This window comes from Natrix helvetica (genome assembly GCF_964273705.1).
Source record: "Natrix helvetica genome assembly, chromosome: 6".
NCBI lineage: Eukaryota > Metazoa > Chordata > Lepidosauria > Squamata > Natricidae > Natrix > Natrix helvetica.
The window spans coordinates 81354265-81380156 of record NC_138553.1 but is presented as its reverse complement, the minus strand read 5'-3'; the positions used below and the strand labels follow the sequence as shown (position 1 = coordinate 81380156).

At 44.1% G+C, this 25892-nt stretch overlaps 1 protein-coding gene across 8 annotated transcripts in view; it reads left to right on the top strand.

Moving 5' to 3' along the window:
- The window catches only part of MAGI2 (membrane associated guanylate kinase, WW and PDZ domain containing 2), a 498445-nt gene that overhangs the window by 458885 nt on the left and 13668 nt on the right, over positions 1-25892 (top strand). For all 8 annotated transcript variants that reach the window (XM_081957510.1, XM_081957509.1, XM_081957508.1 and 5 more), the window contains 6 exons: positions 5968-6216; positions 10512-10697; positions 11918-12056; positions 13323-13542; positions 15172-15315; positions 21504-21642. In XM_081957510.1, the coding sequence (XP_081813636.1) occupies positions 5968-6216; positions 10512-10697; positions 11918-12056; positions 13323-13542; positions 15172-15315; positions 21504-21642 (1077 nt within the window). The remainder of the gene's footprint in view (positions 1-5967; positions 6217-10511; positions 10698-11917; positions 12057-13322; positions 13543-15171; positions 15316-21503; positions 21643-25892) is intronic.

Here is a 25892-nt window from a genome sequence, read left to right as displayed (position 1 = left end):
TCTTCCCCTTAATAATTCCTAATGTGGAATTTTTTCTTTTTTTGCAAAGGTTGATATTTTCCTTGAACCGGTCCCCCATAACCGCAGGCATTTATTTTCTAAGCAGTCAAACTAGGAAAATGCCAGGGGTGAAATCCAGCAGGTTCTGATACGTTCTGGAGATTGGGTAGCGGAAATTTTGAGTAGTTTGGAGAACCGGTAGCGGAAATTTTGAGTAGTTTGGAGAACCGGTAGCGGAAATTTTGAGTAGTTTGGAGAACCAGTAGCGGAAATTTAGAGTAGTTCGGAGAACCGGTAGCAGAAAATTTGAGTAGTTTGGAGAACCAGTAGCGGAAATTTTGAGTAGTTTGGAGAACCAGAAGTGGAAATTTCGAGTAGTTCGGAGACCCGGTAGCGGAAATTTTGAGTAGTTCGGAGAACCGACAAATACCACCTCTGGCTGGCCCCAGAATGGGGTGGCAATTGAGATTTTGCAGTATCCTTCCCCTGCCATGCCCACCAAGCCACGCCCACAGAATCAATAGTTTAAAATTTTGAATTTCATCACTGCCTCAACATCGAGGTTGATTTTGAGACGGAAAACCTTTTGGTACAAGGCGTGTCTCTTGATAGTTGTTTGCCCTGATATTGTGTTTGTTGTGGCCGTGGATGCATCTTCAGTTTAGAAAGATCTATTTCCATCACCGCAGCAGCTATGAGTGTCTCGTTCTTGCTCCTCGCACTTAAGGACAACTCTTTGATGGTCTTGATAACGAGGTTGGTACGTCCAAAAGCTTTGAGAAGCTCATTTTTATCTGGAGACCCTCGGTGTTCTCTGAGCTTAGTTTGCTTTCTTGTTTCGTTACCCAAACTAACATCCTCCGTCACTGATACATCACTGGTGATGTTACCTAGTTTGGGTAATAAATTGTCTGCAACCACCAAGCTCAAAGAGAATCAAAGTCCCCACAGTCTTCCTCCTCCACCTCCTCCTCCTTCTCCTCCTCGCAAACCTCCCTCCTGTAGCACTGATGATGTTACCTAGTTGGGTAATGAAACATCTGCAAGAAACCAACCAAGCTCAGAGAGCACCAAGGACCCCTCCTGCCAACTCTGAGCTACAAATATTCACCTTTATTGATTCTTCCATTGGTAGAGAATCTCCACTTAGTCTTGCTGTTTATTTCTTCATTCGGAGGAGGAGGAGGAAGAGGAAGAGGAGGAGGAGGAGGAGGAGGAGGAGGAGGAGGAGGAGGAGGAGAAGGAGAAGGAGGAGAAGAAGAAGAAGAAGAAGAAGAAGAAGAAGAAGAAGAAGAAGAAGAAGAAGAAGAAGAAGAAGAAGAAGATATTTTGAGAAAAAGATGCATTAAGATATTCAATATATTCATGTCTTCCAAGGTCCTCAGTTTCTTAACTACAGTGGCAAGAGAATGCGAATAAATCTTATTTTGAGACCTGTTACTCAACCAGGAACAGCCAGTGGCTGATACAGAGATTTTTCCTTTTTTATTTTTCATAATTTATCATCATCTAGGCCTGGTGATTTGTTATCTTTCAATTTACCAATAAGGCACAGAATTTCAGCTCTTGTCCCTGAAGTTTCACTGCGTGACATGATTTAATCAGGGTGGCACATTCTGCAGCTTCTTAGAATATAATTCCACTGATTGAACATGGGTTAAAATCAAAATCTAATCTAATACAAATACTATTCACTATTGCCCTCCAAAGTACTTCTGTTATTATTTGGCTTTGTCGCTGTGTAATTCTTTAGTTGTACGCTATTAATTAAGCTTCAGGTTCACTGGAATTAGGATAGCAAGATTCTTCTTACGTTCATTTATAAAAGTTTTGCAATCCTTTTTTTTTTTAATGGTATGAATTATTTATATTCTCCTTCAGCTAAAATCAACCGCACGCTGCCATAATTAGTTTATTTCAATTTTCCGAGGCTGGTGACCATTGTCATCATTCAGTATTAAAAATAAAACAAGAAAACTGGTTCTAGTTAAAAACGATATAAAATTAATGAAATGAAATGAATCAAGCTAAACATGATAAACAAGGAAACACCATCCTTGCCTGCAAAAGTCCTTTTGTGCTGTTTCTCCCTGTGAGTATCTCTGCTAATTAAATTAGTTTCAATTAATGTGTTCCCTTGTTTTCAATTAAATATTACTAATTTTAGCTGGATCAAGGCCATTTAACTCCCTCCAGTTTTTCTACTGCAGAAGAAGGGAAGGCGGGGGTGGGGGTGGGGGTGGGGAACCTTTCCTGTATTGGTCCCAAAGGTGATTTTTTTTTCCAGGAGGCAACTGGACTTTCTTGTTTGTTTTTTTCTTTGAAGACGTTTCACTTCTCATCCAAGAAGCTTCTTCAGCTCTGACAGAATAGTGGGGAATGAAAATGGAGTTGTGGGTACTTCATCGCTGGAGGTTTTCAAAAAAAGGATTGGACAGTCGTTTGGTCTGGATGGTATAAGTCCGTGACGGCGAACCTATCACATGCATGCCACAGGTGCCATGTGGAGCCACAGCTGCAGGGGCGTGAGCCATCAGGTCCGGTGCGCATGTGCACACCGGCCAGCTGCTTTTTGGCCTTCCGGAGGCCTGGCGGAGGCTTCAGGGGGAGGGCAAAAAATGAGCCCAATGGGCCAACTGGAAGCTTGGAAACAATCCGTTTCTGAACTTCCGGTTGGCCCATTTTGACCCATTTTTCACCCTTTCCAGGCTATGGAAGCTTTCCTAAAGCCTGCGGGGGGGGGGGAAACTCCCCCCCATGTGGGGAGGATCATGCATGCATGCGCGGGGTCATGAGTGCATGCCTGGGGTCATGAGCGCATGCCTGGGGTCATGAGTGCGTGTGTGGGGTTGTGAGTGCATTTGCGAGGTCCTGAGCGCATGCTTGGAGTCATGCATGCATGCACCTGGGTCATGAGCGCATGTCTGGGGTCATGAGCGCATGCCTGGGGTCATGAGTGCATGCCTGGGGTCATGAGCGCATGCCTGGGGTCATGTGTGCGTGCGTGGGGTCATGAGCGCATTCGTGGGGTCATGAGCGCATGCTTGGAGTCATGCATGCATGCGCGGGGTCATGAGTGCATGCGTGTGGTTGTGCGTGCATGTGTGGAGTCATGCATGCATGCGGGGGGTCTTGCACGCATGCACGGAGGGTGTCATGAACACATGCACATGGTTGCACATGCATGCACAGGTGGGGGGGCGCATTACATTGTGGGTGGGTGTTGGACACGCACATGCTTGCTATCACACACATGCACATAATTTTGGCACGTGTTTGCAAAAAGGTTCGCCATCACTGGTATAAGGACTCATGCCTTGGGCCGAGGGTTGGACTAGAAGACCTCCAAGGGTCCCTTCCAGCCCAAGGAAATTCATTAGATTGCCAGTTATCTGTGACAACCCTTAATAAATCAAAACTTTCTGTGCTGCTTGGGTCCCCAGCTGTGCATTGCAACTGATGATGTAAAACAGCGTTACGGGTAATATATGCGCAACCCAGGTGCCAAGCCAGGAAGCCTTCAGGCCTGCCACATTCAATGCCTGTGGGGAATTGGGAGAGGGGGGGTTATATGGAGTATGGGAGATATATAGTCAAAATGACATTCCTTTCTCAGAGAGTCAAGGACGTCTTGCCCTGCAGCTGCGATGGCGTGACTGGGAGGCGTCTCCAGTTGGGACGGTGCCTGTTTGGGCCATGGGATGGACATGTGGGTGCAGGGGAAAGGGCTCGGACTTTCTTTTGGGTGGGGAAAACCTGGAAGCTTTCAGATTGGGGTTTTCCCAGATGTGCCAATAGGACATCTCTCATAAAATGGAACTTTGAGGAAACTCAAGTCTTCTTCCATTGCGGGTGTTACGTGGGACCCTGACATAAGGATCGTATTACCTTTTTTGGCTGCTGGCTCATGTTTATGTGATCGTCCAATAGGACTCCAAGGTCCTTCTCACACAGTTCCCATTTTTGAGCCAGGTTTCACCTACCGTATTTTTCGGTCTATAAGATGCACCAAGATTTTGAAGAGGCAAATTAAAAAAGAAAAGTTTTTGCACTCTGCAGACCTCCCCAAAATGGGCCCATTTTTTGTCAAAAAAAAGGGCATGAATAGCCTTTAGGAGGCTTGTAAAGTGCTCCTGGGGGCTTGGGGGGTCGCAAAAACAAGCAAAGAAACCGGTCCATTTTTCACAAAAACGAGCCCATTTTTTTACAAAAATGGCATGCATAGGAGGCTTATAGAGTGCTCCTGGGGACCAGGGGGCAAAAAAAAAGACCTGTTTTTCACTTTGTTTGCGCCCTCAGCCCCCAGGAACACCCTGGAAGCCTCCTAAAGGCTATGCACGGCCATTTTTGCAAAGGGGGCGGGGTTTCAGGAGGCCAAAAATGCTGTATTCAGTGTATAAGACGCACCTAGATTTTCAGCCTCTTTTTGGTGGGAAAATGGTGTGTTTTATACTCTGAAAAATACGGTAATCTGAAGATGTAGCTTTGGTTTTTTTCCTACCTAGGTTTAAAACCTTGCTTTTTGCTGCTCTCAGTCGCTGCGGATATGGCTGAACGGTTAATACAAGAAGTGTCTTGCCCAAAACACATGACAATAAATGCAACAGTATTGATTCTTACAAGAATATGCAATCGTTTGAGTGACGGGTTAGTCTTAGCCGGGTGCCATCTGCTTGCCGTCAAATAAATAATGGGATCGTCTTTTGATCTTTCAGCTCAGATAAAATCAAACGCAGCACGGATTATGACTTTTCCCCGAGAAGCAAAAAACCTTCCAGTTGAAAAGTCTTTCTTGAGGCAATTATTTATTCCTGGAAGTGTCTCCTCTAGCAGACCTTCAATAGGAAGGGATTAATGCTTGAAGGAAAGAAAGAAAACCCTCTGAACAGGGATTAAGCTGCTACGTTTGGAACGGAAAATAAAACGTATTGAACCCGAGTCAAAACTAAGCACCAGAGTGAGTGACGAGAAAAATCTTATTTTCTGGCTGTAGTGATTCGGAAGGCCGAGTGGCGTTTAGGTCACTCTGGGTGCAACAGGAAGGAAGTAACCTCACCCTGTATGGGCCGGCAGCGGCCAGTGAGGAAGGAAGGAAGGAAGGAAGGAAGGAAGGAAGGAAGGAAGGAAGGAAGGAAGGAAGGAAGGAAGGAAGGATGGATAGCAATAGCACTTAGACTTATATTCCACTTCACAGTGTTTTACAGCCCTCCCTAAGTGGTTTATAAGCATATGGCCCCCAACATTTTACCGGAAGAATGGAAGGCTGAATCAACCTAGAGCTGGTCAGGATCGAACTGCATTTTAACCACTGCAGCCATCAGGAAGGAGGGAGGGAGGGAGGGAGGGAGGGAGGAAGGAAGGAAGGAAGGAAGGAAGGAAGGAAGGAAGGAAGGAAGGAAGGAAGGAAGGAAGGAAGGAGTATTTTACAGCCCTCCCTAAGTGGTTTATAAGCATATGGCCCCCAACATTTTACTGACCTCGGAAGGATGGAAGGTTGAGTCAACCTTGAGCCGGTCAGGATCGAACTGCTAGCAGTCGGCAGAATTAGCCTGCAATACTGCATCCTAACCACTGTGCCATCAGGGAGGGAGCGAGGGAGGGAGGGAGGGAAGGATAGGAAGGAAGGAAGGAAGGAAGGAAGGAAGGAAGGAAGGAAGGAAGGAAGGAAGGAAGGAAGGAAGGAGGAATAGCACTCCCACTTAAACTTAGATACCACTTCACAGTGCTTTACAGCCCTCTCTAAGCAGTTTACAGAGTCAGCTCCCCCAACAATCTGGGTCCTCATTTCACCGACTCGGAAGGACAGAAGGCTGAGTCAACCTTGGGCCGGTCAGGATCGAAGTCCTAGCAGTGGGAATTCAGAGTTAGCCTGCAATACTGCATTTTAACCACTGGGCCACCACGGAATGCAGAACGCCTCTCTGATTCTGTTCCATGTCATTCTTCCTTCTTCCCCCCCCCCAGCAGGGGAACCGTGTCCAGAGAACGGCCGAAGTCCAGGCTCAGTGTCCACCCACCACAGTTCCCCCAGAAGCGACTACGCCACCTACGCCAACAGCAATCATGTCGGCTCCAGCAACAACGCCACGCCCCCCGAGAGCTTCCCTTCGCACAGCGTGCAAACCAGCGACGTCATCATCCATCGGAAAGAGAACGAAGGGTTTGGATTCGTAATCATTAGCTCCTTAAACAGGCCCGAATCGGGGTCGACGATGGGTAAGTTGAATCTTCTGCTCTTCCTCGTTTCTGTGGTAAAACCCTGAACAAAGCTGTCCCAAAGGTGCTTTTTTTTCTTTCAAGAGGCAACTGGACTTTTGGGTTTTTCTTTGAAGACATTTCTCTCTTCATCCCAGAAGCTTCTTCAGCTCTGAGAGGATAGTGGGGAATGGAAGGGTTTATACTCCTTGCAGGCAGCTGGACATTTGCATCCTTTTAGAGGGCCATTGAGGCCACTTGGTTTATCTTTCTTTGAAGATGTTTTGCTTCTCATCCAAGAAGCTTCTTCAACTCTGACTGGATGGTGGGAGAATGGAAGGATTTATACTCTTTCCAGGCAGCTGGTCATTTGCATCCTTTTAGAGGGACGTTAAAGCCACTTGGAGACTTACCTGTGTCCTTAGGGTCACCTGAGTGGTGTAAATGAGCATGGACTGAAGACACAGACAAACGTCCAAGTGGCCTCAATGACTCTCTAAAACAAGGGTGTCCAAACTTGGGAACTTTAAGACTTGTGGACTTCAACTCCCAGAATTCCCCAGCCAGCATGGCTGGCTGGGGAATTCTGGGAGTTGAAGTCCACAAGTCTTAAAGTTCCCAAGTTTGGACACCCCTGCTCTAAAAGAATGCAAATGACCAGCTGTCTGGAGTATAAATCCTTCCATTAAATTACTTTGGTTGAATTACCTGGGTTTGGGTTTTTTTTTACAATTTGTGCACCTACATGCCACTTAGGACAAACATCTTTCTAATGGGGGAGAGACCTAAATTCATCGTGGGGACAGGCTCCGTGAATCGTTCACCCTCTGAGCTAAAGGAGTAGATAATCTGCCTGATAATTCACATAGCGTTAAATTGCAGCATGAATGGCTCCCCCTTGGAAGAGGATGGAAATAAATTAGCGAGGGGTCTTTCTTACCTTCTAAAATGGCATAGAACCAGCGGTGGGATTCAAATTTATTTATTTATTTCTTAGATTTTTAGACCGCCCCTCTCCCAGAAAGGGACTCAGGGCGGTGTACAGTCAATACAAATAAAATCGGTCATAATAATAAAATACATTTAAGATACATTTGGAGGGGGAGATAGGCTGTACTAAGAAATAAATATATTCTAATCCTAAAAACATCACAATTAAAACCCCAAACCCAATTAAAATAAAATAAATCCCCGGGAGGTAAAACTAAGAAAGTGCCAGGCCAGCTGATTGAAATAGGTGAGTCTTTAACTTTTGCCGGAAGGAACGGAGGTCGGTGGTAGTTCGAATGTCTGGGGGGAGGTCATTCCAGAGGGTTGGGCCCATCACAGAGAAGGATCTACTCCTAGGCGTCGCCCGCTGGCATTGCCTAGCAGACGGCACCAGGAGGAGCCCCTCCCTGTGTGAGCGGATAGGTCGCAGGGACGTGTGTGGTAGGATGCGATCCTGCAGATAACTAGGTCCTATGCCATGGAGCGCTTTAAAGATGGTGATCAATACCTTGAAACGCACCCGAAAGGCCACAGGTAGCCAGTGCAGCTCGCGCAGGAGAGGTGTTACGTGGGAGTAACGTGTACTTCCCATAATAACCCGCGCGGCTGCGTTCTGAACTAGCTGCAGTCTCCGGATGCGTCCCAAGGGAAGCCCCATGTAGAGGGCATTGCAGTAATATAAAATAATTTAACAACTGGTTCTCTGCCCTAATGACCAGCTGGGTAGGCATGGCTCACTGGTCTTTTGACCGTGTGGGCATGGCCAACTCAACGTCACTCAGATCGATGGGCGCTTCGCCTTAGCTGTTGCGATGTCATAAGGGTTAACCGGAGAGGCAGTTTCTGTAAGCAGGGCAACAAAGATTCGGCTACAAACAACAGCAGAATGTTTCCTTCCTGCCTTCCTTACAGAATTAGCCCCATAAAGTGGGGGGGATGGGACAAAAGGAAATTTCTTCCAACAACCGCTTCTCCGAATTGCTTAAAAAGTTAACAACCGGTTCTCCCAAATAGGTGCGAGCCGGCTGAATCTCACCACTGCCTAGAACGTAGAATAGCAGGTTTAGAAGGGACCTTGGAGGTCTTCTAGTCCAACCCCCTGCTCAAGCAGGGAGATCCGATAGCATTTGGGGCCAAGGGCTAGCTGTCCAGTCTCTTTGGCAGGCAGGAGATGAAGCTTTCAAAAACCCCTTTGCAGAACCTATTTTTGTACCCCCTGTTGACGTTCATACATGAAGCTGTGCTTGGATTTCCTTGTAGAAACTTCCCCTGGGTTTTGTTTCTTTGTTTGCAGTTCCGTGGATGCCAGATTGATGTGTTGAGAATTTAGTGGGGACGCAGAGTCATTCTCAGCCTTACATTACCAGAAGACCGAGGCTGGAAGACGTCCCTGGATACAATCAAGAGAAAGCTAAGTGAGCTTACGTTCAGTTGAAATCAATGAGAATTAAGTTCAGAGATCAGCACTTAAACCCCATTGATTTCATCGTTAACTTTCTCTGGATTGTGCCCACTGTATTTCAGTGCGCTCCTCCTATGTCCGTCTGTGGTCAAGACTTTCTAGGTGATTGTTTTCATATTAAAACTAGCAATATTTGCCATTCTCACCTATGGATTGACAAGGACACTGTGATTGTTTCAGGGCAGCAAAATATTAGCTAACTAGCCAGCCCCTCACTTTTGAGTAGCTACTCTCTTCCCAGTGAATGAAATGGGAAGAGAGGGAGGGAGGGAGAGAGAGAGAGAGACTTATAGATTAAAGAGATAGATAGATAAATAGATAGATAGGTAGGTAGGTAGGCAGGCAGGCAGGCAGGCAAAGGCTAAGATGAGCTTGTCGATCAGAAAGATCAGCTGTTTGGTGGTTCGAATCCCTACTGCCACGTAACAGAGTGAGCACTCATTACTTGTCCCAGCTTCTGCCAACATAGCAGTTCAAAAACATGTAAAAATGCAAGTAGAAAATTAGGCACCAACTTTGGTGGGAAGGTAACAGTGTTCCGTGAACCTTCGGTGTTTGGTCATGCCAGCCGCATGACCATGGAGACATCTTCGGACAGCGCTGGCTCTTTGGCTTTGAAACGGAGATGAGCACCACCCCCTAGAGTCAGGAATGACTAGAACAATGAAGCAGTGGAACTACTTGCCTCTAGAAGTTGTTAACACTCCAACACTGGAAGTTTTTAAGAAGATGTTGGATAAGTCTGAAGTGGTGTAGGGTTTCCTGCCTAGGCAGGGGGTTGGACTAAAAGACCTCCAAGGTCCCTTCCAACTCTGTTACTCTATTCTATTGTAAAGTTGGATCAACCTGCTCGTATCTAACAAAGCAGAATGATCCACTCCCAATGGAAGACGTCAGGAAGGCCAACACTAAGTGGCTACAAGGGATTGACATGTTCTGGATTTCCTCGTAGTGTAGCCATCATCCAGATGTTTAAATTTTAGATAGGAAAACCTGGGATTAAGCAAAACAAAAAACAGAAGACACAACCTTTTGTTAGCATTTTTTAACTGACAATTTGTCAGGACATTCATAGGTACCCTGGGTAGAATTCTGGAAATTAGTGGATTGGTAACATGGGAGACTCTACTCCATTTTTAGAGCCTTAGGTATCTTGCTGGCTGTATCCACTAGACTTCTGTACCGCTTCACAACGCTTTACAAACCCTCTTTAAGTGGTTTGCAGAGTCGGCCTGTTGCTCCCAACAATCCGGGTCCTCCTTTTACAAACCGCGGAAGGATGGAAGGCTGAGTCAACCTTGAGCCAGTCAGGATCGAACTCCTGGCAGTTGGCAGAGTTAGCCTGCAATACTGCATTCTAATCACTGAGCCACGAGGAAGGAGTGGAAGAATGGGAATAAGGGAGGGAATAAGGGAGGGAGGGAGGGAAGGAGGGAGGGAGGGAAGGAAGGAAGGAAGGAAGGAAGGAAGGAAGGAAGGAAGGAAGGAAGGAAGGAAGGAAGGAAGGAAGGAAGGAAGGAATAGCAATAGCACTTAGATTTATATATCACTCCATAGTGCTTCACACTCTTCTCTAAGTAGTTTACGGAGTCAGCCTATTGCCCATAACTATCTTGGTCCTCGTTTTGCTGTCTTCAGAAGGATGGAAGGCTGAGTCAAACTCGCAGCTGAAGTTTTGAAAGAAAACACAACCGAGGTAACGGTGGAAGCTCAGACAGGACCAAGAGAAAAACGAGGCACGGAATAACTAGAAAAACTCGGACAGACGACTGGTCTAGACGTTTTTCCAGGGGGAGCCATTTTGTCCACCTATAAGCCCTTATTTGCTTGCTTGCTCCTATCTCCTCTTCCTTTTGTCTTCTAGCTGTACCCCATAAAATAGGGAGGATAATTGAAGGGAGCCCTGCCGATCGCTGTGCGAAATTAAAAGTCGGAGACCGGATCTTAGCTGTGAATAGCCAGTCCATTATCAACATGCCTCACGCTGATATTGTGAAGCTCATTAAAGATGCTGGCCTTAGCGTAACTCTTCGCATCATTCCTCAAGAGGGTAAGTCCTTCAGCCTTAAAATCCAGGAGGGGACTTGACGGAGGAACCCATCAATCCAAACGGCTCTCTTGGGGAAAGCGGAGCGATTTTTGTTGGGGCGGACAGGGCAGGACATCCTATCAAGGGTATTTCTGGCTCCCTGCAGATCTTGCTGGAATACTGATGAGGCTACTGTTCTGACCTAGGCTTCCCAAAAGCGTGACTCCGACTCCTCGTCCCGATAAAACCCCTTTTATTTAGGTTAAAGGGAATTCCTCTCCAGCAAAGTCCCGGTCAAAAGTCTTTCATGAGATTTCACAACGACAGACCTTTATCAGGCTTGGAGAGCTGCCAGGCCAATATCTTCCAAACTCCATGCTGTAGCAGCAATTCCTTGGCAAGAAGTCAGGACCAGATCTTCACCCTGATGAATTGAAGCAATTGTCTCTGTAAACTCCACTCCCCTTTTGCTCCTCTTCATTCCCTATTTGAAGGGCCATTCACTATTCACCTGTGCCTTTACTCCCGAGTTGACTCTTGTTCCTTAGCTGTTCCCGTCTCCTGGTAGCTCTGCGCATGTGCACATTGGGAACAGGCTCCAGCTGTTCTTCTGCCCCAATAACCTCCGACTCTGAAGGCAGCTGATAACTGTCAGGCAGCCTGGTCCCCTCTCTGCCTCCAACACAGAGCCCTCATCAGAGCCTTCCCTAGACTCCAGGACTGGCCTGTGTTCCTCCCCAACCTCCTCATTGTCTGAGTCTGCCCTAGCTCCGCTGGCCGCTGGCAGGCCACAACAGAATCCCCTCCCAAAACCCTGCCGCCTTTGCAAAAATGGCTGTGCATAGCCTTTAGGAGGCTTCCAGAGTGCTCCTGGGGGCAGGGAAGGGCAAAAATGAACAAAAAACGGGCTGTTCTTTGCTCATCCCCCCCCCCCAGCCCCTAGGAGCACTCTACAATCCTCCTAAAGGCTATGAATGCCCTTTTTTGCCAAAAAAAAAGGGCATGCATAGCCTTTAGGAGGATTGTAGAGTGCTCCTAGGGCGGTCTGCAGAGTGTAAAAACTTTTGTTTTCTAATTTGCCTCTGCAAAATCTTGGTGCGTCTTATACTCCGGTGCATCATATACACTGAAAAATACAGTAGATAGTTTGATTGGATTAGATTGGTTGCCTTCCTTTTTTTTCCTTCATTGAATGCCATCTAGGGTGACCACTCTCTCATGTCTCTTGTTCCACCCTGCAGAGGTGAACAGCCCAGCTTCCGCACCCAGCTCAGAAAGACAGAGTCCCATGGCCCAGCAACACAGTCCTGGGACTCAGCAGAGCCCTGTAGCCCAACCCACCCCTCCACAGCCTCTACAGACTCAAGGACATGAGAACAGGTAAGGCAAGAACCTTTGGCTCTTGTTTCCATGGGGAAGGTGGGCAGAGTTTACCGGGCTTAAAGTCAAACAGCTCAGCTTCCCTGAACACTTTTGTTAGAGCGAAGGAAGATTTCAATTCGTAGAAAAGGAGACGGGTGGGCGGACTTAAACAAGTCATCAGTTTAGAGTCATTTCATTCCCACAATGGTTTAAAACCAACTCCCTCTCCCCTCTTTGGAAGAGCTTTAGAGCTCCTGCTGCCTTAAGAAAGTTCAAAACATTCTTGCAGATCCATCTCATCCTGGGCATCCTTTTTTTTTTTTTTTTGAACTATTACCATCTGGCAGACGGTACAGGGCAATAAAAACAAGGACGAATAGGCTGAAAAACAGCTTCTATCCCAGAGCAGTAACTATATTGAATTCTGCTGTATAGTGCAATATTAATGCAATATCAGGGGTTTTCAATTCAATTGTATATAATGTGAAGGAGGTGTCTTTTTGTTTTATTTTTATAGTTTTCATATGTATCACATTGTTCTGACCTAGGCTTCCCAAAAGCACGAAGCTGACTCCTCATCCCAATAAAACCTCTTTTATTTAGTTTAAAGTGAATTCCTCTCCAGCAACGTCCCAGCCAAAAGTCATTACAGAGATTTCACAACGACAGACCTTTATCAGGCTTGGAGAGCTGCCAGGCCGATATCTTCCAAACTCCACGCTGTAGCAGCAATTCCTTGGCAAGAAGTCAGGAACAGATCTTCACCCGAATGAATTGAACGAATTGTCTCCTGCAAACTCCACTCCCCTTTCGCTCCTCTTTATTCCCCAAGGGAGGGGCCATTCACCATCCACCTGTGGCCTTATTCCCAAGTCGGCCCTTGTTCCTTAGCTGTTCCCTTCTCCTGGCAGCTCTGCACATGCGCACATCGGGAACAGGCTCCAGCTGTTCTTCTGCCCCACTGATCTCCAACTCAGAAGACAGCTGATAACTGTCAGGCGGGCTGGCCCCATCTCAGCCTCTGACTCAGAGCCCTCTTCAGAGCCTTCCCCAGACTCCAGATGTAGACGGAAGATGGCATTTAATGTCGTGGTATGAGGTGCAATGACAATAAAGTAAACTATGGAACTACTTGCTTTAATTGCTTGGCCAAGATTACGGGACTCGCTTTTACAATCCAGCAATCTCGTGGATTTCGTTTATTTTACAGGTGTGTCATTTGGCCAACAACAGAAACTTCCCTCCTAATGCCATTGTTGTTGTTGTTGTTGTTTTCTTGTTCAGTTACAGATCGGAAGTAAAAGCAAGGCAGGATGTCAAACCCGATATTCGGCAACCTCCGTTTACAGATTACAGACAGCCTCCGTTAGATTACCGGCATCCGCCTGTATTAGATTACCAGCAATCCCCCCCTTTGGATTACCGGCAGCCGCCTTTGATAGATTACCGACAACATTCTCCTGACACCAGGCAGTTCCCCTTATCGGATTACAGGCCACCTCAGGTATTCCCCGGCATCGGTGTGCGTAATTGTATACCACTCTTTCTGTTTCTGCACCCCAATCGTTTGATGTTTCGGTTGGCTAAAATTACTGTATTTTTCAGCGGTGGGTGGGTGGGTGGGTGGATGGATGGATGGATGGATGGATGGATGGATGGATAGATAGATAGATAGATAGATAGATAGATAGATAGATAGATAGATAGATAGATAGATGATGATAGATAGATAGATAGATAGATAGATAGATAGATAGATAGATGATAGATAGATAGATAGATGATAGATAGATGATAGATAGATAGATAGATAGATAGATAGATAGATAGATAGATAGATAGATAGATAGATGATAGATAGATGAGAAAGAGAGAGAGATGGCGTGAGATAGATGATAGAACAACAGCAATATCCCTTAGATTTATGTACCACTTCACGGTGCTTTTACAGCCCCCTCTAAGCAATTTACAGAGCCAGCCTCTTTCCCCCAACAATCTGGGTCCTCGTTTTACCCACCTCGGAAGGATGGAAGGCTGAGTCAGCCGTGAGCCGGTCAGGATCGAACTGCTGGCTATGGGCAGTGAAGAAGCCTGCAATACTGTTTTTTTCCCCTCTCTTTGTGTTGATGCCTGTGAAAGCAAGCTCCAGAAACCCTTCTGCGTTTACAGGCACACCTTCCCTGATCAGCTAAGGAATAGCTGATGGAGCCAAATCCTTGTAGAGTGATGTCTGCCCTTGTTCTTTGGATGGGAGCCATATCATGTGTCTAAGCGCGAGAACAAGAGAGTCACTTTTACGCATGGATAATCTAAGCAGCTCCAACCAGCAGACTGGCTAAAAATAAACTCTATGGAGGGACTGTGTCAATATTGCCATTCCCCCCCTCTCCCTCCCCCTTTTACAGATCAATTCCTTCGGAATTAGGAAATCATTTAAAAAACCCACAAAGGCGCTCAAGCAAATTTGAAAAAGGACTGTTGGTTTAGCAGCTTCTCTTTATGCGTCTATTTGCGTTGCTGTTTGAACTGTCGAAACAGACGTTCTCCGCACATCAATTGCACGGCAAGATCTCCTGGTATGAGGACAACATCCCACGCTAAGCATATGGCAATTGAGCCCTTATATACCGCTTTACGGTGCTTTTACAGCCTTCTCTTCCTCTGGAAGGAAGGAAGGAAGGAAAGGAAGGAAGGAAGGAAGGAAGGAAGGAAGGAAGGAAGGAAGGAAGGAAGGGTAATAGAACTTGGGATTATATACCGCTTCACAGTACTTTACAGCCCTCTCTAAGCAGTTTACAGAGTCACCATGTTGCCCCCAACAATCTGGTTTTGTCCACCTCGGAAGGATGGAAGGCTGAGTCAACCTTGAGGTGGTGAGAATCGAACTCCTGGCAGTCGGCAGAATTAGCCTACTACTGCGCTCTTAATGAGATCCGTACGATCATTTTTAAAAAATCACACGCACACCTGGTGAATATTTGAATTAAGCATTGTGATATAAAGAGGTCACTTAATCTGAGTCCGTAATCTCTTAATACGCTAAAAGCATTGATCTTGGTAAATAATAATAATAATAATAATGCTACCCTTTCTTAAAATTGTTGGTTTTTCTTCTCTCCCTTGGTTTGTCCAGGATTTTGATTATTTTACTGTGGACTTGGAAAAGGGAGCCAAAGGATTCGGATTCAGCATTCGTGGTGGGAGAGAATACAAAATGGACCTCTATGTCTTGAGATTGGCAGAGGATGGTCCAGCAATAAGAAACGGACGAATGAGGGTAAGGTGGCTTGAGGAGGTAAATGCTAACAAATCACAAAAAGAGCAAAATTAAATATGCCTCACTAAATATACCCAGGGTAGAGTATCAATGCTGGTATTGTTGATAAACATAAACAAACATTTAATAAATATGTTCGAACAGTTGAAGGAATTAGAATTAAACTTTTAAAATTAGACTTTTTTTAACTTTTAAAAACATTTTATAACTACTGGTCAAACTGGCACTTTAAAAATGCTTTAAAAAGTTTTTTTTTAAGTTCCAACGATCAGCTGTGTGACAATCAGCTGATCCGCCCAATCGTCAGAACTTTTTTTAAAAAAAAATTTAAAGCATTTTTTAATTACCGGTTCGGGAAAACCGGTAGTTAAAAAATGCTTTAAAAGTTTTTTTTTCAATTGGCCATGCCCACCCAGTCACATGACTCCCACCACCACCACCAAGCCACGCCCACAGAACCGGTAGGGAAAAATTTTGAATTCCACTGGTTAATTGTTCTCACTGTCAGGAAATTTCTCCTCAGTTCTAGTTTGCTTCTCTCCTTGATTAGTTTCCACCCACTGCTTCTTGTTCTACCCTCAGGTGCCTTGGGGAATAGTTTGACTCCCTCTTCTTTGTGGCAACCCCTGAGATATTGGAAGACTGCTATCCTGTCTTCCCTCGTCTTGTCACCAAACTAGACATACCCAGTTCCTGCAACCGTTCTTCATGTTTTAGCCTCCAGGCCCCTAATCATCTTTGTTGCTCTTCTCTGCTCTCTTTCTAGAGTCTCCACATCTTTTCTACAACATGGCGACCAAAGTGCTATTGCTATTTCCTTGTTCATAAATTATTTTCCAAACTTCAGTGAATGTATTTCTATTTGCTTTCTGGTCTGACCGCTCTGAAGGAATCATCCAGTGCCAATGCAGAAGATTCTAAGACTTAGAATCTTTCAACTAGATCTGAAAGCAAAAGAGGGAAATTTTTAAGAAATGGTGGGCCTTATTTACTCGCATCGACATATCCATTTTTTTAACCCTTAAAAGCTTCAAATTTGCCATCCGTTGACATATCCACTTTATCCCTTAAAAGGCTCAAATTTTCCATGTTACTACGTATAGCTGCGATATTTGGCCACAACTGTTCTAAGAGTATCACTTCTGTATCTGGGTGTTCGGATCTCTAGTAACCAAGATAGGGGCTGAGCAATTTTGGGGAGTTATGTTTTATAATTGAAGGGATTGGGTATGTCTCGTTTAATGAAGAGGGGATGCTCAGGGGCTAAGACGCTGAGCTTGTCGATCAGAAAGCTTGGCAGTTCTGCGGTTCGAATCTCTAGCGCCGCGTAACAGAGTGAGCTCCCATTACTTGTCCCAGCTTTTGCCAACTTAGCAGTTCGAAAGCTCGTAAAAATGCAAGTAGAAAAATAGGAACCACCTTTGATGGGAAGGTAACAGCGTTCCGTGCGCCTTTGGTGTTTAGCCATGCCTGCCACAAGACCATGGAGACATCTTCGGACACTGCTGGCTCTTCAGCTTTGAAACGGAGATGAGCACTGCCCTCTAGAGTCAGGAACGACTAGCACATACATGCAAGGGGAACCTCTACTTTTATCTTTAGTCCAATTGAAAAGAAGGACTAGGAGTGACATGATAGCAGTCTTCTTATATCTCAGGGGCTGCCACAAAGAAGAGGGAGTCAAGCTATTCTCCAAAGCACTTGAGGGCAGGACAAGAAGCAATGGGTGGAAACTAATCAAGGAGAGAAGCAACCTAGGAGAAATTTCCTGACAGTTAGAACAATTAATCAATGGAATGATTTGCCTTCAGAAGTTATTGGTGCTCCATCATTGGAAGTTTTTAAGAATAGGTTGTCTGGAACGGTATAGGGTCTCCTGCTTGAGCAGAGGGTTGGACTAGAAGACCTCCAAGTTCCCTTCCAACTCTGTTATATTAAGCATTAACTTTTATCTCACATCTTTTGGTCAGTTTGGATCTCCAGAGTCCCTTGCAAACTCTGTTATTCTATTATAACTGAACAAAAAATAATTAACGCACTAAATATTAATTAGGCATTCATTCTAGGTTCCAGTCGTTTTTGTTAAGGTTTCGTATAGGCTGCATTCTGAATTTAAAGTGGAATTTCTTTCTCATCCATCTCAGCTCCCGTTGCCAAGTATTTGGTCATTGGTTTTAATTCTAAAGCATTTAGAGGACATGACACTAATTCTCTACTGCAATCTTCTTTAGCCACTTTTAATAAAATAGGGATTCGTTTTTGATGGATTGGAAACCTAAAACTCTAGTAACATAATGTATTGAATTGCAGGAAGACAGAAGTGAAATAAAATAGATAAAGTAGAACGCATTTTCTTGCGGGTACTTGAATTGATTTCCGCTACATATTTTATTTTATCTTAATAAGAAACAAATGGGGGATCTATTATGTAGCCTATTTTCAAAACAATTCAGCTCTCATAGTTAAAGAAACGTTAACAGGAAGGAAAGGACTTTTTTTCTTTTTACACTTATGATTAATTCTATCTTTTAAAACATGCAAGTCAGCACGTCTAGCTGCAAGTATGTTATGGAAAATAACCTCCAAAGAAGAAAAGCCAGGCTATTAATCTCAGCTTTAATCAGATCGAATTCAACTTTTCTTTTAAAAAAATGATAATGTTAAATGTATGCGGTTAAGTCTGAATTATCTATAAGAGTCCATATGTTTTTTCCCCCTCTGTGGAATGAATTAGCAGTAGAAAAGAATTAGAATAGAATGGAATGGAATAGGAATAGGAATAGGAATGGAATGGAATAGGTATAGGTATAGGAATAGGAATAGGAATAGGAATAGGAATAGGAATAGAACAGAACAGAATGCAGGAGGATAAGATAGGACAAGACGATAAGGTAAGGTAAGGTAAAGTGAGGTAAGGTAAGATGAGATGAGCTAACCTTTGTCATCACTTTTTTCTCTGAACACACTGGCACCATTAAAAAATTGAAATTCTGATGCCCACTCTCAAAAGAATATCAATATATAACCGGAAAAAAGAATCTTGAGAGTTAACAAGGTTGGTACTATTGGTACAAAGCTATTACAGAATCTATGGGTTCAGCTTCAGATACCACAAATCCCCCTCCCAGAAGGTAAGAAAGAAAACCGATCATGGAGAGGCTATGTAACGTCCCTGACAATCCTAGCCAAACATCGCTTACGTCTTGGATAGAAGGAAGTGAACTTCCAGTCATCTTTTCTGCTGTCCTCACCACTCTGTCCTCACCACTCTGTCCTCACCACTGTTTTCCTATCCCAAACAGTAACAATTAATGCATTTTCCATCTCATCATGGCAGAGTAGCAAAACTTTCAGGGATGTAGTGTTAGAGGTGGGTCATAAAACCTATGCTGTTAACCCCGAGGGGGGAACTTATGACTAGTTTTTGTTATGAGGCCGGATGTGATCAGAGAACGCCACAAGTTCGCTAGCTGCCTCTTCCCATCAGCGGGAAGGATGGGGAAGGAAAAGATAACCAAACAATTTGTCTAGAAACAACAATCCACATTTAGAAAGATGGTGTCATATATTTTTTTTGCCAGGCAATTGGTCTTTTCCAGGAGCTTTAATTATGGAAATGCATTAAGTTGCCAGACAACGGTACCCCGGTGCACAATCAGAGGCTATTTTGGTCATTAAAAGTTGCCACTTAACAGAGGCTGAAAGCTCATACATATAATTACGTTTCGTTCTGACCTGGCAGGGAAAATAGTCCACCTGGAATGAATTTTGTTGATTGACCGAACTTTGCGCATTCAGGAATGACATGCAACATCCTTGGTTTAAACAAAGCTCGTATAATTGTTTTGAAACCTCAGAGGTAAACCAGAAACATCCGACTGAAAATATTTACTGGGATGCGAAAATCACCGGTCTGCTTTTGTCCTCGCAGGCCTATTGGAAGGGCAGAGTTTTTATTTATTATTATTTAGGGAAGATGAGAACGTGGCAGAAGAGAAACAAACATATACCGTATTTTTCAGAATATAAGATGCACTAGAATATAAGATGCACCAAGATTTTGAAGAGGCAATTTTTTTAAAAAAAGTTTTTGCATTCTGCAGACAGAAAGAAGAGCATGCATAGCCTTTAGGAGGCTTACAGAGTGCTCCTGGTGGCTGGGGGGGGGGGGGGAATTAAGCAAAAAATGGCCCATCTTTTGCTCATTTCTGCCCTCCCCAGCCCCCAGGAGCACTCTGTAAGCCTCCTAAAGGCTATGCACAGCCATTTTTGCAAAGGGAGCAGGGTTTTGGGAGACCAAAAATGCTGTATTCAGTGTATAAGACACAACCAGATTTTCAGCTTCTTTTTTGAGGGAAAAAGGTGCGTCTTATACTCCCAAAAATACAGTGTACACAGTCCAAGTAATTATATACTGTATTTTTCAGAGTATAAGAAGCATCTTTCCCTCCAAAAAAAGAGGGTGAAAATCTGGGTGCATCTTATACACTGAATACAGAATTTTTGGCCTCCTAAAACCCCGCCCCTTCACAAAAATGGTCCCAGTGGCTGGGGGAGGGGGAAACAACCTGTTTTTTGCTCGTTTTTGCCCTCCCCAGCCCCAAGGAGAACTTTGCAGGCCTCCTAAACTCTCTGCATGCCCCAATCTTCACAGAAAATGAAGCATGCAGAGGGTTTGGGAGGTCTGCAGAGTGCAAAAACTTTTTTTTTTAATTTACCTCTTCAAAATCTTGGTGCGTCTTATACTCCGAAAAATACAGTATATAATAGAGTAGATACAGCAGTGGCTATCCAATTCGGCACTCCACACAGTCGCCTCTGAATGTTAACAGATTAACAGAGTTGGAAGGGACCTTATAAGTCATCTAGTTCAACCCCTTGCCCAAGCAGGAGACCCTACACTATTTCTGACAGATGGCAGTCCAATTTCTTCTCCAAAAGATATATACAGGGGTGAGATTTTTACCGTTTTGGACCGTTTCAGGTGAACTGGTAGCTGTGACTATCAGCTGGGAACGAACCAGTTTGCAAAGCCCAGCTGATCGGCGTGGCAGAGTGAATTGCCGCACCTCAGCTGTTTCCCTCGCAAGCAGTAATGCCAAAGGTGAGTTTTCTGTAAACTGCACACACGCATAAAGCACGCACTCAGGGGATCCTACCAGTGGTGGGTTATGGCCGGTACGCCCCGGTACAGATGTACCGGGGCCTGCTGGGAGCACCAGGTACCATTCCAGTACGGTGCTCCAGAGGGCCCACCTGCCCACCCGTCATCCTTACCTGTATTTGACCCAAACAGGGCCATTTGCACATGCGCACGGAACGTACAGTGCCTGCGCAATGCTCTGCTGAGCAGCTGGACCGTTGCGGGCAGTACGCCTGCGCATGCACGTGGTGGACGCCCGGCCCTGTCGCAGTGTACCGGTTGCGATGGGATCCTAAACCTACCATTGGATCCTACTGGTTTAACAACCAGTTCGCTGAGCATGCACTTTGCGCGTGCGTGCCCAGTTTACAGAAAACTCACCTTCAGCATTACTGCTAGCGAGGGAAACAGCTGAGGCGCATCTCCTGGGAAATTCACATTGGATGTGAGACTCTAAATACAGATCATCCTCGACTTACGTCCACAACTGAGCCCAACATTTCTGTTGTTAAGTGAGACATTTGTTAAGTGAGTTTTGCTCCATTCTATGACCTTTCTTGCCACAGTCATTAAGTGAACCACTGCAGTTGATAAGTTAGTAACCCAGCTGTTAAGTGAATCCAGCTTCCCCATCGACTTCGTTCTCCAGAAGGTCACTAAAAGGGACCTTGGGACACAGCAGCAGTCATAAATATGAACCAGTTACCAAGCATTTGAATTTCTATCACATGATCGCAGGGATGATGGAAAAGTTGTAAGGGTGAAAAATGGTCCCAAGTCACTTTTTTTCAGTGTCGTTGTAACTTTCATTAGTCACTAAGTGAATTGTTGTAAGTCAAGGACTGCTTGTAGTCATCATAAGAAAGACCAGGAGGAGGAGATAGACATTCCTGAGGTCAGACTGTAGATCTGTCCTTCGTTAAACAGGTCGAAAATCCAGATTTATCGAATGGAGTAGTGTGTGAATTGATCGTCGTGATACTCCCGTATGAAGCGTTGTGTCTACAAGGTGTAACTTGGTCCCCTTATTTTTCCAACCCGGCAGGTGGGAGATCAAATTATTGAAATCAACGGGGAAACTACGAGAGACATGACCCATACCAGAGCAATAGAACTCATCAAATCCGGTGGACGAAGAGTACGGTTGTTACTAAAACGTGGAACTGGACAGGTCCCAGAATATGGTGGGTTTCCACTTCTTTTATTATGGTTGTCATTGTGGTGGTGGCGGTTGTCGATTTAGTGGCCCTTACCTTTCACACTACCTGTATTGTGTTTGGTGTAACATGGAAGTAACGCTGCAAAAAAGGGGGGGGAGATGTTTGTTTGTGTAGTGGAGTTTCCTCTTTGTCTCCGTCCTGAAGGAACGTTCCAGAAAGACGTAGACTTTCTAGAACATTCTTTCATCCCCTGAGGGAAAAAAATTATATAGATGTGGTAGAAGAAAGATCCATTTGTAACCCCACTGACGTCTGGACCCAACTCCTAGCCACTCTACTCCCTATAGTAAACATCGCTACAGGTAGTCCTCAACCTACGATCAACATGTCTATTGCTAACTGAGACCATTGTTAAGTGAGTTTTGGCCCGTTTTACGCCCTTTCTGGCCACAGTTAAATGATTCACTGCAATTGTTAATAACACAGTTGTTAAGTGAATCCTGCTTGTCACAAGGTCGCAAAAGGGGATCACACGACCCCTGGACAGTTCAACCGTCATAAATATGAACTAAGCATCCAAATTTTGATCATGTGACGATGGGGATGCCATAATGGTCGTAAGTGTGAAAAACATATATAAGTTACTTTTTTCAATGCTGTTGTAACGGTCACTAAAAGGTGGTTGCAATTTGAGGATTACATATACTATTATATCAGACTGGTGCAGTATTATTCTTGCTGACATACATGTTTACTTACATGAAGTTTGGCCAAATGAATACAATTACAAGGCCTCTCAATTTGACACTCCTACCTACCAAATTGCCATGAAATACAACATTACAGAGGATTAACGGAGTTGGAAGGGTCCTTGTAGGTCATCTAGTCCAACCCCCCACCCCCACCTAAGCAGGAAACCCTACAACTGTGATGGTGAACCTATGGCACACCTTCACCAGCTGCCCTTCTGGTTTCCAGCATGTCTTCACAGGTGCAGGAGTGCCGGAAATCAGTTTGAAAGTGGCCCCCCAAAACAGCCTGAAAATGGACTGAAACTGGATCAAAAAACGACCTGAAAACAGCCCGGGAAACGGCAAAAAACCCACATCATTTTTGGGCCGTTTTCAGGTGGGTTTTTGGTCATTTTTAGATGGGTTTTTGGCCGTTTTCAGGCCGTTTTGGGGCCAAAATGTGCCTGAAATCGGCGTAAAATCAGCCTGAAAATGGCCTGAAAACAGCCCCCCAAGCTGCCCCAAAACAGACATGCACATATATTGCCTATAAATCTATTTTTTGGGGGGGGGAACCCTAGCAGTTAATTGGTTGCTGACATAACTCCTTTCTACAATCAAATATCTTGCGAATGTTTTCATCCGCGGAGGTTCCCACAATGTCTATTTTATTTCTCTTTCGATGCTTGTTTTTGGAACAGCTAGACTTTTCCCTGGTATTTTCATTGGTTTTTCTTTCCCGAGAGATTTTTTTTTTTAATATTTGGTTTTAATTGCTCTGGCTTTTAATGGGAAGGGGAGTAGGAATACACCTTTATAAAATAAGACAAAAGAAAATGAGATCGGGCACGTATGCTATTATCCTGATAGAACCGTTTGGAAATTTTTAGTGTTGATCTTGAACTCATGAATGCAGAAAGAAAAAAAAATATTCATTTGGAACCTGTAGTTTCTTCTGTGGTGTGACGCATGGAATAATGTCAGTTTTCTCTTGGATGTGCCCTTCTGTGTGTAAATCTGTGCATGCTAAAATGTTAATCGTTGGTCTTATTTTGTCCTATTTCAAGGAATAAGGGCAGATATATTTTTTTCCCAGAGGGAAATTTTGAAAAAAACTTGTTGCTTTGGATAAAATTTCACATTTTCAAATAGCTTTATTGCAATCATTAACCCGCAGAAAGAAGAGGAGAAAGTAGATTTTGAATACGGACTCTCCTTGACTTACGACCACATCCGAGCCTAACATTTCTGTTGCTACGTGAGACGTTTGTTAAGTGACTTTTGCCCCATTTGGTGACTTTTCTCGCGAAAAGTGAATCACGGCAGTTGTTAAATGAGCAACATGGTTTTTAAGTGAATCTGCCGTCCCGTTGACTTTGCTTGTCAGAAGATAAAAATCTTAAATTGTGGCAAAACTCACTTAATAAATGTTTCACTTAGCAATGGAAATTTTGGTCGTACGTTGAGGACTTCCTGCACATAAAAATCCTCTTTTAAACCTCCATTATATCCCAGTAGGTTAAAAACAGATGTCTACATAACGACAGCTAAAAAGCTTTAAGAAGCGTATTTTATTGACTGATAGCATTAACCAGGGACTGAGATAATTCAAACAATATTTTATTTTGGTGGTATTTTTCTTCTGATGAGTTTGTTTTATAAAAGAAAGAGATGCACAGTTGTGTGCAAAGAACAGTGACATGAAAACTTCCACAATGATTTGCATTTTTATGTGACCGCTGTCTCGGTGGCTATTTAAGAAAGAAGCAACAGAATTAAGGGTGAACATATAGATGAGTTAAGCTGTCCATCTCTCTATTCCAAAATACCCTAATTAAAAGGCTCTTAGGACTGATGAGAATTTTTTTTAAAAAACAGAAAGTAATGCGAGTTTATTATTATACCATTGTTCAAAAAAACAATAACATGCATTCATCTGAGTTTATTACATTACAGAAAGGGAGAAGAGAATCAGAAGGAATGAAGTCATTAAAAACTTATTCAAGCACAGAAATAGAGAGAGATAGAGACAGAGAGGGAGACAGAGAGAGAAAAAAGACAGAGAGAGAGAGAGAGAAAGACAGAGACAGAGGGGGACACAGAGAGAGAGAGAGACAGAGAGAGACAGAGAAAGACAGAAAGACAGAGAGAGACAGAGAGAGAAAGACAGAGAGAAAAAGACAGAGAGAAAGACAGAGAAAAAGACAGACAGAGAGAGAGAGACAGAAAAAGACAGACAGACAGACAGAGAGACAGAGAGAGAGACAGACAGAGAGAAAAAGACAGAGAGACAGAGAGAGAGAGAGAGGGAGAGAGAAAGACAGAGAGACAGACAGAGACAGAGACAGAGAAAGACAGAGAGGGAGAAAAAGACAAAGAGAGAAAGAGAGACAGACACACACAGAGAGAGAGAGAGAGAGAGTCAGACGGACAGATAGACAGACAGGCAGACAAGATAGTCAGGGAAACAAATGCATTTGAAGTCCACACATAATTGTCTCAAGTGTTCAAAGCAGGATTAAAAATACTAATATCTGTCGAGAAGTGTGGGAATCCCTAGTGAGTCGGGTTACTTTGTTTCTATAAAATGACATTTAGATGGAGTTGTAAAAGGCAGTATTGTGCCTCAAGGAAAACAAACTTGACAGGCTGCCATGAAAAGAAGTATTAAAAAAGGGTCCCTCGGAAAGTCAAATTCTCCGTGACAATAAGCATTAGAATTCCCGTTCTAGTCAAGAAAGGCCATCTCTCCCACCGCTCAAGGAACTGAACAGGCAAAACTGAGGAATTAAAAGTCATTTGATGTGGACTTTTCCGTGTCAAGATACAAGGACTGAGCTGGCCACAAGAAAAGCTTCTGGTATTCAAAATTCAGCAAACAAAGATGCTTGTGAAGCTCATGAACCTCAAAAGAGGTGAAATATAGATTCATCGAGAGCAGTTAATCTTCCAGAGATCTAAAATAACTGGTAAGATCTCAAATAGCCGTAAGAAACTAGGAAGGTTATTGTTCGAAATTCTGATTATATAAAACACCACCCAGAGCAAACAAAGAACACAGTCAACATGTGCTTTACTACCCAACTAAATACTGTAACAGGAAACAGGAAACTCTATTAGAACAAAAGAACACAGATAAATAATAGATCCAAATTTGTAAATACTGCCATCTGTTGGCCGAATACTACTGTAGTTGCTGCATAGAAATAAATCCCAACAATGAATTCCAACAATTGTCCATGGTTATCCGTTCGCAATCATGGGGCAGAAAGGATCTGAACATTCTCCTGTCTACAGGTAGTCCTCGTCTTACAACAGTTCATTTAGTGACAGTTCAAAGTTACAACAGCAGTAGGGGGAAAAGTGACGTGATGTACATTTTTCACACTTGTGACCATGCATTCCCACGGTCACGCGATCAAAATTCAGACGCTTGGCAACGGACTCGAATTTACGGCGGTTGCATGATCCCAGGGTCATGTGACTCCCCCCCCCTTCTGTGAGAAGCAAAGTCCATGGAAACACCAAATTCACTTAACAACC